The sequence below is a fragment of the Danio rerio genome, chromosome 14 (assembly GCF_052040795.2).
Source record: "Danio rerio strain M-AB ecotype USA chromosome 14, GRCz13ab, whole genome shotgun sequence".
NCBI lineage: Eukaryota > Metazoa > Chordata > Actinopteri > Cypriniformes > Danionidae > Danio > Danio rerio.
The window spans coordinates 18233461-18249866 of NC_141034.1; the positions used below are offsets into that span (position 1 = coordinate 18233461).

Below are 16406 nucleotides of genomic sequence, written 5' to 3' on the forward strand. Positions count from 1 at the left end.
GTTTTAGGTGTATTACGGTAGGGGAAGATATAATAATGCATGTCCTGAGTGAGGTACATGATGTCAAATGCTCCAGGGAGTGGAATCTGAGAAAAAGTAAGATTGTGGATAAAAATAAGAGTTATGCAACCTTTGTTTGGCTTAATCCTTACTGTTTTAGATCTTGTCTTGACAAGAGACCAAAAAAGAAGCTTTATTTTTATGATTTGTGTCATATAGCACACTTAACATAGTAGGCTACCTAATATGGTAAATAATATGGATACCATTTTTTATACTTGTATATATTTTTTTACTTGCAAAATTGTCCACAAATTTCTGTGAATCACCACCACAAAATCAAAAAATTTAGAGCAGAAAATTTTACAAAAAAATAATGAAAAAGTAGGGGGTCTGCTTTATGTCATGAGTTTATTTTTCCCTTTTTTTGCTGATTTATTTTTAAAAATCTGATTATTTGAGCCATTTGTTCACAGATCATTTGACTATATTCATGTTTTATGTCTTTATTGCATGCATGATGAAGACACTAAATAGTTTCATCTACATTGTTTAACATCACCCAGTTTTATCATTTCCCCCCCATCTCATATGGTGTACTGCAAAGCTCAAAGAAAATGTGATGATTACCAATGTGCTGGAGTGACTCTTTGTGCTTTGTTTTCGTCTGTGTGTGTAGCTGAAGAGTGTTGTAAGGAATGCACTGAACCTGAACCGGCTGTGAAGGAAAGGCCAGCGGAGGAAGTGACCGCTAGACTGGCTCAACAGGATAAAGCTGAGCTGGATGCGCTGGCAGGTCAATATCCTCACAAATTACACACTGACACATGCATGAGTCTCTATTTTTTATTTATTTTAGTGCTGGGCAAAAATTACTAGTGATTAATCGCATTCAAAATAAATGTTTGTTTGGACATAAGATGTGTATTGACCTTATTCTAAAATGCGGAAGTGCGCCTGTTTTCGTGATTGTCTTAGAACTTCCGTTTCAGTCGCCTATGGGAGAAATGACAAGGAATAATAAACGGCAAAAAACGGTCAAACTACTTGCTCTACAAACAAATGTTTGCATGACTATACAGACCAAGTAGAATAATTTAACAAGGAAATATCAGTTTGCAACATCAAACAGCGAAACAAGCAGTTTTTAATGTCTAAAAATGAATGGAAGTGAATAAGACCGGAAGTCTCGTGCCAAAAAGATTCAAATGGCAGCGCCCGCTCGTCTGCGGAGAATAAGGTCAATAAGATGTATATAAAGACTAAATGAAAATTTTCTCATGTGCATGCATGTGTGTATTTATAAATACATAGTGAATAAACATCATACACACACAAATTGTCATAATAAACTTTTATTTTGATGAGATTAATAACAATGAATTTTTGCTGTATACATTTTTTTTGTGTGAAAATCGTATTGACCTTACTTTTAAAACTTCAGATTCAGTTGCCTATGGGAGAAATGACTAAGAATAAAAAACAGGTGTTTGCATGATTATACAGACAAAGCAGAATAATATAATAGGACAATATCAGTTTGCAACATCAAGCAGCATAACGAGCTGTGTTTAACATCTAAATATGAATGGAAGTGAATGAGATCGGAATTCACAAGCCAAAAATTTCAAATGGCTGCGCCCGCTAATACATAAAGAATAAGTTGAATTGGACATTCCATCTGACTTCAGTGGTTCAACTCTGTTTGTACTGTCTTGGATTTCATCTAAAATATTGCAGTTTTTGCTTTGAATATGAAGAATGGTCTTAGGGGTGGATTGAAACAACATGATGTTGTGAAAAATACCTGACTTTTCATTTATGGGTTAACTAATCTTTTAACAAGTAATTAAATTAAACGGTTCTAATTTGGTAAATAATTGTTTTGTAATGAAATATAGATATATACAGTCTTTTCTGTCAATTTTAAACCGATTAATGCATGTTAAAGTATAAAGGTTTTGGCTTCAAAAAAAATAACAAACCTAAACCTGAATGGTAGAGTATATTGATATAAGTGAGTGTTGGTGTGTTTCTCAGCTCTCACTGCTGGACTGGAAGAAACTCTCGGCAGCTCAGCTAAAGTCACCCTGCAGGCCATCGGAGCTCAGGAGGCTGCGCTGACCGCCATCGCTGCTCACACAGACAAACTCAGAGAAGCCATGGACTCAGAGGTGAACACACTCACACAGTCATTTGAAGCATTTACAAATGGTGTCTGCTAATTGTTATTGCAGAATAAGCTGCCTGAAGTGAAGCAGAAGGCTGTTTTATAAGCCTGAATGGTTTATACAACCACCTGAATGTACTTTATCCTGCTTTTACAGGGCTACTTGCCACAAAATTAAAAAAATTAGACACAAAATATTGTTCTGATGTGTAATAGTTTATTATTTATCAATTAAATGCAAAGCTGACAGAAAAAAAAATATATCTGTAGCACAAACTAACCTATGTATTATTCAGCCCCGAACCATCTAGTCAAAAACAGCAAAATGACAGACAATATATATAAATCTGGATCTAAATGTATTCACTGGCGGTCAAGATGATTCAAAGTACCAGATTGAGAATTCGTTATTAGTGTTAATGGTTGTTGTCTGGGAATAACATACCTTGGAATGTTGTTACTGACCAATCAGAATCAAGTGTTTTAGAGAGCACTGTGATAACATTTTATGACATTAAATGTCAAATGTAGCTAGACTATTTTCTGCTGGGTTTAACATGGTGTGTGTGTGTGTGTGTGTGTGTGTGTGTGTGTGTGTGTGTGTGTGTGTGTGTGTGTGTGTGCGTGCGTGTGTGCATGTGTGTGTGCATGTGTGTGCCCAGACTCCTCCAGATGAGAAGTCCACTCAGGCACTGAATGAGGCTCTGAACGAGAGGGCCAGAGCTGTGGACGATGCTGGAGAAGCCCTGTTCAAAGCCAAGTGAGATCTGCTTCTGATATCTTTAATTACAATTTCAGTACTTTGACCAAAGGGTGGACAATTGGAACAAAGCCTTATCATACTATGTTGCACATGGTAACTAGACAGGCAAATGTGTCTATCAGTATTGGGCAAGCTACTTGAAAAATGTAGTGAGATTAGCTACTCTTCTCAAAATGTAGCTGAAATACACTAAAAGCTACCCTATGGAAAATGTAGCTAAGCTAAAAGCTATTTGGCAAAAGTAGATTAGCACCATCTAAGCTATTTTATTGCAATAAAAAATACATCTAAGCTATTTTTGCAATTTTCACTTTTAAACTGAAGCAACTTGAATCCAAGGCTTCGTTCACACTGCAAGGCTTAGTGCTCAAATCAGATTTTTTCGCATGGCTGTTTACACTGCTCTCATAAATGTGACCATTATCAGATTTGAAGTGTGAACAGATCATGGTCCTAAACTGACCCGCATGCGCAAAAGTGCATTACGGAGAACACAAAATGTCTAATTATCCACATATGTGAGTGCTGCATGAGTAAGCTCGTTGTCAGATCATGCTTATATGATTATTACCCTTTTCAAGTTCAAGTTCTTCCTCATTTGCACACAGATCCCCCATCCGCAACACCCACAACGCTTTTCGGCTTTGCGATCTACCCGTGCCTCAATCGTTAACCAGATTAGTTAACAAGCACCAGTTATGCCTTCAGATTCTTTTTCAACATGAACAACCAACTTTCTGTGGTACTGACGCCCTGCTGCTGAGGAGTAGAGGATGTTTGCAGCACAGAAAAATGACGCATGTCACTCAAAGATCACGTAAAAGTCACATGAAATCCGACATAACCGTTCACACTGCGGTCGCATTCCAAAACATCAGATCTGTGTCTGATTTAAGACCACATATGAAAGTGGCACAGATCTGACCTAAAAAGATCAGATTCCATGTGGTTTGGGCTGTTCACACTGTCATCACCTGTGTCACATGAGGGGGAAAAAATCTGATTCGTGCCACATTTGCCTGCAGTGTGAACGTAGCCCAAGTCAATCATATCTTAGTGATCAATAAAACTGTCAATGAAACATGAGGCATAATGGTTGAGTTCAATTGTTATAATGTCAAATAATGTGCTATACCAAACAGAAGCAAATAAAACTATATAACAGCAAAAACAAAAAATGTAATAAAAACAGGCATTACATATTAAAAATACTATAGTCATTTATAGTAAAATATATATATATATATATATATATATATATATATATATATATATATGTGTATGTGTGTTTGTATATGTATATATATATATATATATATATATATATATATATATATATATATATATATATATATATATATATATATATATATATATATGTGTGTGTGTTAGGGATGCTCATTTCGGTTAATTTTGCTAACCGACAACCACCGCTCATTAATCGGTTGTTTATGGTTAACTGGTCAGATTACTATTAATTTTATATTAAACAAATTGACTTGTCTATTTTGTGTCTGACACATTAAATATTGCATAAAATACTGATTTATTTTTAAATGCTAGCATATTAATAATAGAACAATACAACAGAGCATCTTCACGCACCTGCAGTGTTTAGCATAGAAGAACAGAATAAACTAAATAAAATGAATAAAATTCTGCCCTAAATTATTTTCCACTTAAATAATTAATTTATATTACAAATCGAAAACACTGACTGATTATTTTTAATAACCGGCATAGGCTGTTTTTTTCCAATCATATTTTTGTCTTCCGTCAAATAAAATAGCTGACTTTCTCAAATCGCTCGCTCCATGGAAAATATGCATTTATTCAATGCCCCGCTGTTATTATTTTAATCACAAAACCTTTTACATTTTTAATAGAAAATATTATTTTAAAGATTATGTCTTGATATATGGTTTCCATGATATATGGCTCAGGTGCGCGCTGCGTGATGAAAAGACAACAACAACGCGCGCATATGTTGACTTTTTGTAAACAGTTTTGTTGTTTAAATATGATATTGCATTAATGTGCATACATGCTTTATATGCTGTAAAATAAAAGGTAAAGCCTATTTGTTGCGTTTATGATGCAGATTCAGGTCAACATCAGCGCTTTTTTTGGCATCAACACATCTGTTTCAAGCAATATTCTTCTTCCATTTGCTTCTTTGGCAAATGTGTCTGTAGGCACGGGTTATACGTTATCGTCCCGCAAGTTAAGTATGTCTTGCAGTTGAACAAGGGGCCGACCACAGCTAATGTGCTTTTTTCATTCCAAAAACCTGAGGCGCACCTCACTGCCTTTATGTTGACAAGGAAAAAAGAAGAGAAGAAGCGCGGTCCTCTTATGAAACAACTGAATCAGCTGGGTATCGATTGTGCAAAAGTGTTGCTGTATATGTTGATAAAATTGTAATATTTAATAATATTGTGATAATCAAGATTTGTACATTCATACAGCTCTGGATAACTTAAAACAGCGATTAGACCTTCAGAGTATGGAAGCATATGAGTAGCATAATTTAATTCAAAATGTAATATGCAAAATGGCAATGCAATATGTTAAATGGCAATGTATTTCTGTATTTGAATTTGCATTTTCCAAGACATATGAGCAATGTTTGGTGCAGAATGAAAATGTAAATTAAATTACATTGTTTGCATTTCTCATTTCAAACACTGTTTTAATATGTAAATTGTATCCACATTTTAAAGCTTCATAAGTAGCGAAATTAAATTGAAAATGCTATACACAAACTGAATTTGATGTGAATAAAGTACAAGCAGAAACTGTAGCAAAATGATCATTTGAATGTTATTTGTCCTAAATGCATTTACACTCGCGTCTAGGAAATGCAGGATTACATTTTCAGCATAACAGCATGGGATGTGTGTAGCAAAATTAATTTTGAAATGTAATACGCAAAACGATAATGCAATATGTAAATGGCAGTGTATTTCTGTATTTCAGTTAGCATTTTCCAAGACATATGTGCAATGTTTGCTGCAGAATGAAAATGAAAATGAAAAAAACATAATGCATTTTCATTTAACACATCGCGACGAATGAAAGTCGATTTGAAATTGAAAATGCATTCTGGCCTGGCCACGCCCACAGACGGCCGCCGTTGCTGCAAGACGAGTTTTAGGTTATGTCGTCACAGCTGCAGCGAGGACTATTTGGGACATTTGGCAGCATAAACATGGTGAAGTCTGTTCCTCAGCGGCTTCGTGAAGCTGCACGAGCCCTCAAGCGTGAACTGGGAAATACTTTAGAAAACCAATCACCTCCTAGCTCAGTAAACTTGGCTTAAGGTTTGATATTCACGCACGCAGTTTTAGGGATCATCTGCAAATTCTCTAATGAAAATAAGTAAACAAAAAAAAGCGTTATACAGATAAAATTGAATTGAATATTCTGATATTGTATTTATCTCTGCACCTTTAGAAAGAACCAATTTGTATGATTTGAGTCTTGCACGTTGTTTAGGTGTAAATATGTACACTTGGTATTTCACAAATTACACTCATTTTTTTTTCATCTCTATATATAGAGGAGAGCTTGAAAAGCTGCGTAGTGTGATCGACAAAGCAAAACAATCCAAGATTGATTCGGCGAGACCGCAGATCCTGGCCGCTGAGGAGAACTTGCACAGCATGATTGTGGATCTGGACAAAGTTGTAACCAAGGTAAGTATTGTAAACATCACAACATAAATGTGCTCTGAAGAAACCCCCTGTACATATTAATGAGATTTGTGCCTGTAATCTATTTAGCTTTATGCTCTCAGTGACTATTAGTGCATCCCATCTGGATGTGTAACTCAATCCTAGGTGTTGTCTGTCTCCTGCGCAGGTGCAGACGGCACAGTCCGAGGCCAAGATCGTGTCTCAGTACAGTGAGCTGGTAAATGAAGCTAAAGCTCAGTTCCAGCAGGAGCTTGCCAACATCACACCTGAGATCCAGGCCAACTGGAAAGGACTATGTAAGATATCACACTCTTTACATGGATTCAAGTTCTCTACATTTTATATTAATAAAAGCTGATGATGGTTTATTAAAGTGATGTAAAGGGGATTCCATGTTTTTCTCAGCGGGAAAGCTGAGCGCAGATGATCTGAACTCTCTGATTGCTCATGCCCACCGGCGCATCGACCAGCTAAACCGAGAGCTGGCAGAGCAGCGCGTGAGGGAGCAGATCCACATTGAAGTGGCTCTAGAGCAGCAGAAGCTGGAAGATCAGAAAGCGCAGGAGAGAGCCGTGATTTCTGCTCTGGAGCACAGCCGAGAGGACATGAGACTCGAGCAGGAGAAAAAGGTCTGGTATTCACTGCTGTACTGTTATGCAAAGTATTAAATCGCTAAATAATGAATATGTTTTTTTAAGAAAGTCATATTTAGAATGATGTGTTAATATTCTCTGTAGCATCAGTAAGGTAGGGTCTGAATGGGTCATAAAATGAATTTTCCAAAATGTTTAGTTTTTTTAAATTTATTTTTGTGCTTAAATGTCTATTTCAGAGTGTCTGCTTGGTCTTAAAGTCTTAAATTTACTAAAATGCTGTGTTGTGGGTCTTAAAGAGCCATGAAACCCCATTGTTTCAGCAGGGTGTTTTCACACCTCTACTTTGGAAAAAGTCAGAAAAGTGGGCGTGTCCAGCTCTGTTTAGGGGGGAGTGTCGGAGGAAGAAAAGAGGAATGGTATGGGAGTGTCTATTTGGGCACGCGCGAGTTTCAGAGTCAAGACACACACACACACACAAACACGGGAGAAAGGGATGGTGTTTACATGGACATCTGTAGTCGAATTATTTGCCAAATTATTAAATGGTGGACTTTAACTGCAGTTTGGCTCTTTCACTCAGGGAATTCATTCATGTCCCTCGCGACAAACGAGATATTTGATTCGAGGAACTGCTCTAAGAGTGTATTTTTCATGCAATGTTTGATACCGCACGGCGAATGAGAGAAAAAAACCCTCCGCATTTCCCGGAAACTTAGATGCACACGGCAGGTAGCGTCAGAAAGCCGCGTGGGTTATTCCGGTCACAAAATGCGGCAAAAATCCTACACGAGGTTAAAGTTTACTTGTGGTGCTAACATGTTTACACTCGATGCTATAAGTAACTTAGTTCGATACGAACAAACTGAATAAACAAAGAGCACTGGTTGCTCACTTACCAAATCTATAGAGACAGGACAATCACCAGCAACTAGAGTCGCGTCTTTTTTAAGAGAAGACTTCAAGCGAATCCGGATCTCAGCGTTTGCAGATGAGAACAGCTCTCAGGTACACAGTGTTCCTCCTTAGACACGCAAGTAATTGTTGCCGAGCGTCGCGTGCACTGTTAATCCACACGTGACTCCAGCTGAGCTCTCACAAAGAGAAAATGAAAACAAATTTTAACTGCAGCAAACTATAAAAGCAACACTTCACGCTTGTTTTGCCAATACAACGTGTCGTCTCTGCCGTCTAAACACTGTGACAGTAATGACACTATGACAGTAATGAATATTAATGAAGTTGCACAATAGAGCGCGCTGATTGGTTTGAACCAAGCCTTACTCATGCATTAATGCATCACACTGTAAGACGTAATAAGACACACTCTGGCACAGACGCCCAGTCTGCACGCTGGAATACAACGCTATTATGTCATGGCCGTGACGCAGCTTCAAAAATTCGTTTCAAACCGGAAATACGAATTTGCTTGAAATAACGCAAAAACAACCAATTTACACTTTTTAGCGAAATATAGGTGTCCTAATAGTGTTTTTAGCAGTGTGGGACACATATACGACTGTCAACAGCTCAAAAAATGTGTTTTGGTGTTTCGTGACCCTTTAAATCTTTCTTAAACAGGTCTTAATTTTCCTTTGTTTATGTATTACTTCCCAATCTGGCCAAAACCCATACAATCACCAACAATCCATCTCAATAAATCTTTAAACTTTTTTAGAAGGTAAACTTTTTAAAAAGGTAGTTTTTAACTTTATTTATCATAATGGTTGAATTATTTCCCTACAATAATATTTGTTTAAAAGTTCTCCGTGTATTTAATGCTGAGGACATTGTCCTGGTCAAATTGTTGTCCATAGATTTAGTTTATTATACTTTTTAAACATTTTGATTTTTATGTAAAAGAAAGTTTATGTTGGGAAAAAAGTGTATGGAGACAAGTAGAGCTTGCTTGTTTTTACACAATATTTAAAATATTTAGCTAAAAAATAAAATCTAAAATATTTTAATTGTTTTTATTAATGTATTATTGTATTATTAAATGTATTAAATTCTAATAATTTTTTTGATAGGTCAAATAATAATCTTTTCCATCTGGGCCATTTTAAAAATTCCTTAGCATTTAGTGCTAGTGTAAAATTTCATTTATAATGAATGAAAAATGTCTTAAAAAGTCTTAAATTTAAATCTGTGAAACCTGCAAAAACTCTGTATTTTTTTTTTACGATTTTTATTAGCAAAATTATTTTTATTTAAAACAAATTCTTTGTCCAAAGATTATATCCACTGCCCAATAAACAGAGCAACTGTCCCTTACGGCTGGTTGGCCTACAGGTGGATGGTCCCACATTGCTCTTTAGGGCTGAACCCAGCAGGGTACCATGGGAAACAGCCAGGCCCTCACATACGAACGCCAACCCTAGCTTCAAAGTGAGGCCCCAGTTGCAACACACTAGGCAATGTCATGTCCCTCGATTTTATTGTACTCATAAGGGGGTTTTGAACCACACTTAAAGCTGATTTATACTTCTGTGTTGAGTGATTGCTGTGACCCACAGCGCATGCCTTGTGTGTAGCTGTGCATCTATGCTTCTGTCTGCTGCTTGTGTTGCTCTGCAACTTTAATCATTTGGTAAATGCAAAACAAAACTTTCCATCTGGAGCTCCTTCACGGGACTTGACACTCTTGGCTCTCACCCACACTCATCAGCGTTACCCAACTGACCAATCACAGAGCTTACGCTACATGTCGTTGCGACGTGTAGTTAATTTTTTTGAGAGGTGTGTGTAAGCGTCAGCTACTGTGAGAAGTATGCGACCGCATGAAGGCTGCACTGGACCATACGTGTGCGCTTGACGCAGAAGTATAAATCAGCCTTTAGACTGACCTGTCACCTAAAGCCGCCTTTCCACATGACATTTGGACACGACTATTATGCCCCCTTGTGGCAGTGGCACAGAATTTTCAGTTTTGTCATGTATCATGGGATAGCTCTCAAGCAGGTCACACACTGGATGCGCCACTCAGCACCGCGACACAGCGTGCACATGACAAAGTATCGCACACCAGATGCGCACATTCACAGGTTATTTAAAATTAAATTATTCAGATGGCACCTTGTGGTGCGGCAGAAATATGAACAGTGTCCTGAGTAGCTGGGCGCCACAGACTGCTCCTGACTGCCGACGGTGTGCGTACACTGATAGAAATCTATGTTTAGAATTCTAAAATGTGTGGCGCTGCATGGCTCAATGTCTGGTTTACAGTGCGACGCTCTTCAGTGATTAAAATAAAAGAGTGCAAAAGCAAGAGCCTCTCTCTGTGCGTTCACCATGTTTGAATGATTGAATACTAGAAACTCGCAGATCGCTAAAAATTTTTTAGAGGGAATGTGGGGATGTTTAAAAAATTCTATTTGTTATCACTTGTTTATGAATAGAAATGACTTTTTACTAATAAAAAAATGAGTATTTCTCATCTCGAGTGCACGGACCTGCTTGAATGACACTGAAATACATTACATCCGGTCAGCCGGTTGCATACAGGGTTGTTGCTAGATTGGATATGGTTGCGGCCGGAAGTTAATGAGAATTATTTCTACTGTTTATTCAAATTTCACCATGTATTGTATTTTATTAACGTCTGCCCCCAAACCTAAACCCAACCGTTACAGTAACGTAAAAACATTAGTTATACTGAGTAGCTATTAAATTACCCAATAAATTGTGTTTTTTTACTCCTACCCCAACCTAAACCCAACTGTCACAATACTGTAAAAATATTAATTATTGTTATACAGTGTCATAAAAAAGGCTGCTATATTGATGTGCAAATCTCATTTCCGGCCGGCCGCGTAACCGATCTAGAGTTAACCTGCACACGGTCTAGTCACAGGAGTTCAAATACTTAAACGTATCCACAGCTCAAATTGGATCCGACTCATAACTTTATGCAGCTCCCTGACTACTCTCCATTAAAAATGAATGACTTTCGGTCTGTCGCTTGTCATTTGTCATGTGCCAAATGGCTATTTTCTGCGCACTACTTTCACTCTCCCTCCAGCAGTGTGTAGCCTCAAACAGCTTTCACACTGGATGCGGAAAGTGCTTCACAATGAAACCCATTCAAAGAGCAGCAGATTGCACCATTGACTAGCTTGAGCGCATCATTCTCAAAGCTTAAAATGAATGTGTTGATATTCCACTCATGTATAATATATATGCACCTGTATAAATATATATGCAAGTACCTCTCACTGGAAGACAAATGTCAGCTCAAATAATGTGCCAACAGGGCTTTTATATGTAGTATACTTATTGTTGCTGCTTGCAATAATACAACTGTGCTGTCATGGCAATGCTGGCCTCAGTAGTTCAGATTCAGTAAAACATTACTGCCATAAAATGTAGTTATTTTATTGCCTTGTGTGTTTTTATCAATATAATTTACGCTGTGTACATTTGTAAAAGTTTTACAAAATGACTTATTTATTAAATAATCATTATTTATTTTGGCTCATCGCTACCTGAAATGTCTGGATATTGCACAGTGATACTGAGAGACTTTGTGTGTTTGTGTGTGTAGGTTCAGGAGGTGCGTGAAGTGATGGAGGCTGAGATGAGGACTCAGTTGCGTCGTCAGGCTGCTGCACACACAGATCACCTGCGGGACGTGCTCAAGGTTCAGGAACAGGAGCTGCGTGAAGAGGCTCAAGAGGTACACACACTGCCTCTTCACATTGAAACATCCTGTACAAATTAAATTGAATGAATAAAGAAGGTGTTCAGTCCAAAACCAGTATACAGACCTTGCAGGTTTGATATGACCTTGTTCTTTTCAACATGACCGTAATTTTCTTAATAACTTCACAGCTCTAAGGTTTATACTATCAATCAATCGTACACTTTCGTATAGCGAAATTGGACCCCCCGACCATACAGATCATAGGAGGTAGCATTTAGCATTACTATTATAGGGTATGTAACTTAATTATTCCTACGTAAGCAGATGGCAAAAAACTGTATATCATGTCAATCTAAATAGGTTCTGTCTTTGTTTGTAGATTCTGAACAGTAAGATGATGGAGCAAGAAACTCATTACCGCAGACTGACTCAAGAACAGCTGGACACCTTCACCCTGGACATGAACGCAGCTTACGCTCGTCTGAAAGGCATTGAAGAGGCCATAGACAGTAAGTTTGCTAGACGGCTACAACCATTTGAATCTCGATCAAGGTTATTTTAGTAAACAAAAAACCAAGACTAAATCTGTTGGTCAAATATATTTTTGTTAACTGATATAAAATAAGAAAAATCACAATAAATGAAAAACTAGAACTGAAACTAAAACAAATCAATAAAAAAAAACTGAAATAAAATAATGATTCGAAATGATCTGATTCTGCAGCAGAAAATTTACCTTGCAGCTTTTCAGAAAATTACCTGTAGATGGCGCTACTTTTTACTTTTCTCTATTATTTGTTTAATGGCTTTGGGTTCAGTGTCTGTCCAAACTATTTTTGTACTTTTATTACTAAAAAGTTTGAACAAGGGTTAAATTAAGCTGCGCAAACATTAAACTTTGCTGTGGTCTAGACTGGACATAATCTGTTAACTTTGTTATACTAGAATTACTAAAACTACATGTATCAGAACTAAACAGAAAATGTGTTCCCATGAACAAATCTAAATTAAAACAAAAAAACTACTAAATGAAATTTACAGCAATTTTTAATATATTATTGAATTAAAAACAAACTAAAAATGCTGAACTAAAAAACCTTGATCTCGATGTGACTTGACTGATATTGTTTCTCATTTTTCACATATCAAATATTTGTTTTGTCTTCAAGGTCATGTGATTGCTGAGGAAGAGGCTCGTAAAGCTCACCAGCTGTGGCTTTCGGTTGAAGCTCTAAACTACACGCTGAAATCTGCAGGTGCTGATTCCCCCACTGAGCCTCTAGAGGGCGCTGTACGTGCTATTAAAGAAAGCTGCGCAGAAAACGAATTTGCACAGGCACTGGCCATCGCCATTCCTGAAGAGTCCCTCAACCGAGGAATCTACAGTGAAGCTTCCCTTCGCGCACGTTTCTACGACATCCGCAGGCTCGCACGACGTGTGGCGCTTATCGACGAAACCCGCAACAGCCTTTACCAGTACTTCCTGTCCTACCTACAGTCCGTCCTTTTGTTTGAGAGGGATCAAGAAGCGCCACCTGCGAAACTAGCCCCTGAAGACCTTGACACATTCAAGCTGCTAGCCTACGCTACTTACAGCATCGAGCGCGGCGACCTGGAACTAGCCGCTAAGTTCGTCAACCAACTTCGCGGAGAATCACAGCGCGTGGCGCAGGACTGGCTCAAAGAAGCCCGGCTCACTTTAGAAACAAAGCAGGTGATTAGCTTGCTATCAGCATATGCTAATGCCGTAGGCTTGGGCACCACACAGGCCCCTTAGCCACACCCACTCTGTGGAGATTATGTAAATTATGAGGAGTGTTGCTCGCCCGCTATTAATAGAACCTTCCGCTCCTCTGATTAATTTATTAATAGGTTGCGTGCTAGCCCAAAATATTAGCGTTTCTCATCTCCCCGATGCACTTTTTTCCAGGAAGTCCTTGCCCTTAAAAGTACTCTTAAGTGGCCTACCATGCAGAACAACCAGTAGCTGTACCTCATTTGCGGGAAACGCATCTCAAAGGTTTTGTTGAGCTTGGCAGTGGCACTCCTCAGTGTATATGGTGCACTCTCACTGGTTAGGATCAAATGCGCAGGTTGAAGGGCCGCTGGATCAGCACTGTGGTTGGCAGCTTTACTCCTGTTCACCATTTCACAATGTAACTCTTCAGTTTCAAAGTTATATTTACTGGTTGTTTATTAACCCAGACTGTTGAGAATCAGTCCTTCTCTCATTCAGTATTGGCGATCAATAAATCATGGTTGTTGACATGAATGGCATTTCGGTGTTTTGCATGTCTGTGAATTTGGATGAAAGTGATAGTTTGATAGTTTCTCCCCCCACAGGAAGTGACATGGGAGAGAGAGTGAGAGTGAGTTAGGGATAGGAAATGTCCTACAGCCGGGATTCGAACTCGGGCACCCTGAAGTGCTACTACACCATATGTCAGCACACTAACCACTAGGGTATTGCGCTGACTTTTCAGCACATTTCTAAACATAATAGTTTTAATAACTCATTTCTATTAACTGATTTATTTTATCTTTGCCATGATGACAGTAAACAATATTTGACTAGATATTTTTCAAGACACTTCTATACAGCTTAAAGTGACATTTAAAGGCTTAACTAGGTTAATAAGGTTAACTAGGTGGGTTAGGTTTTTTAGGCAAATCATTGTAAGTTATTACAAATCAATGGTTTGTTCTGTAGACTCTTGAAAAATATAGCTTAAAGGGGCTAATAATTTTGATCTTAAAATTATTTTTTAAAATTAAAAATTGCTTTTATTCTAGCCGAAATAAAATAAAAAAAGACTTTCTCCAGAAGAAAAAAATATCATCAGACATACTGTGAAAATTTCCTTATTCTGTTAAACAACATTTGGGAAATATTTAAAAAAGAAAAAAAAAAAGTCGTCTTTTTGCGTTCAACAGAATACAGAAACTCATAAAGGTTAATAATCACTTGAGGGCGAGTCAGTAGTGAGTATTTTTTGTTTGTTTGTGTGAACTATCTTTTTAATAGTTTGTGAAATACAGTGTAGTGAAGACTTTTTAGTAAACATGTTCATCTGATTGGTATGCGGGTCTGCATTACTTTTTAAAGTGATTAGTTCCCTTTACTTAAATTAAACCCGATGCCTTAATTATCATATGAAATATACTCACCAGCCACTTTCTTAAGTACACCTGTCCAACTGCTTGTTAACACAAATTTCTAATCAGCCAATCACGGCAGCAACGTAGTGCATTTAGGCATGTAGACATGGTCGAGACGATCTGCTGCAGTTCAAACTGAGCATAAGAATGGGGAAGAAGGGTGATTTAAGTGACTTTGAATGTGGCATAGTTGTTGGAGCCAGACAGGCTTGTCTGAGTATTTCAGAAACTGCTGATCTACTGGGATTTTCACGCACAGCCATCTCTAGGGTTTACAGAGAATGGTCCAAAAAAAAAGAAAATATGCAGTGAGCGGCAGTTCTTTGGGCACAAATGCCTTGTTAATGCCAGAGATCAGAGGAGAATGGCCAGACTGGTTCCAGCTGATAGAAATACAAAATTAACTCTCATAACCACTCGTTACATCTGAGGGATGCAGAAGAGCATCTCTAAACACACATTACAGCCAACCTTGACATGCATGGGCTACAGCAGCAGAAGACCACACCGGTTGCCACTTCTGTCAGCTAAGAACAGAAAACGGGTTACAGTTGTCACAGCCTCACCAAAAGTGGACAATAGTAGATTGGAAAAGAGTTGCTTGGTCTGATGAGTCTCCATTTCTGCTGCGACATTCGATTGGTAGGGTCAGAATTTTTTCATCAACAACATGTAAGCATGTATCCATCCTGCCTTGTATCAACGGTTTAGGCTGGTGGTGGTGGTGTAATGGCGTGGAGGACACGTTCTCGGCACATTTTAGTGTGTCAACGCCACAGCCTATCCGAGTATTGTTGCTGACCAGTCCATCTCTTTATGACCACAGTGTACCCATCTTCTGATAGCCACTTCCAGCCATAACACACCATGTCATGAAGCATGAATCATCTCAGACTGGTTTCTTGAACGTGAGAATGAGTTCTCTGTGCTCAAATGGCCTCCACAGTCACCAGAGCTCCATCCAATAGAGCACCTTTGGGATGTGATGGAACATGGAGGTGCAACAGACAAATTAGCAGCAACTGCGACGCTATCATGTCAATATGGAGCAAAATATTCTCTGACGAATATTTTCAGTACCTTGTGATCTATACCACAAAGGATTCAGGCAGTTCTGAAGGCAACCCGGTACTAGTGAGGTGTACTTAATAAAGTGGCCGTTCATAAAAATGAAAACGACTTAGTGTTAGTTTATGCAAAAATTTAAATTCTGTCATTAATTACACATCTCCTTCGCACAGTCAGGTTAATTATGGAATGTTGATCCCACTATTCTTCAATGGCTGTGCAAAGTTGCAGGATGTCAGCAGCTGTGTTTGGTGTTTTAACATGAGCCTGACAATTCCTTTCCCCACTGCCATCATGGGTCACTTGAAGCACA

General features: G+C 38.1%; 1 protein-coding gene and 1 long non-coding RNA gene across 6 annotated transcripts in view; one reads left to right on the forward strand and one right to left on the reverse strand.

Moving 5' to 3' along the window:
• The window catches only part of immt (inner membrane protein, mitochondrial (mitofilin)), a 905839-nt gene extending 891701 nt beyond the window's left edge, over positions 1–14138 (forward strand). For 3 of the 5 annotated variants that reach the window (XM_087280197.1, XM_087280196.1, NM_001001401.1), the window contains 9 exon segments: positions 680–796; positions 2041–2174; positions 2833–2930; positions 6496–6631; positions 6798–6927; positions 7037–7260; positions 11768–11899; positions 12246–12375; positions 13036–14138. In XM_087280197.1, coding sequence (XP_087136323.1) covers positions 2163–2174; positions 2833–2930; positions 6496–6631; positions 6798–6927; positions 7037–7260; positions 11768–11899; positions 12246–12375; positions 13036–13643 — 1470 coding nt within the window. In that variant the 5' untranslated portion in view covers positions 680–796; positions 2041–2162 and the 3' untranslated portion in view covers positions 13644–14138. 5 annotated transcript variants of the gene reach the window in all.
• On the reverse strand, positions 10685–12875 carry LOC147833913 (uncharacterized). Its single transcript, XR_015507347.2, has 2 exons — positions 11475–12875; positions 10685–11210 (listed from the first exon to the last, which is right to left on the reverse strand). It is a non-coding gene; the product is annotated as an uncharacterized LOC147833913 (long non-coding RNA).
• Positions 14139–16406: the final 2268 nt, after the last annotated feature.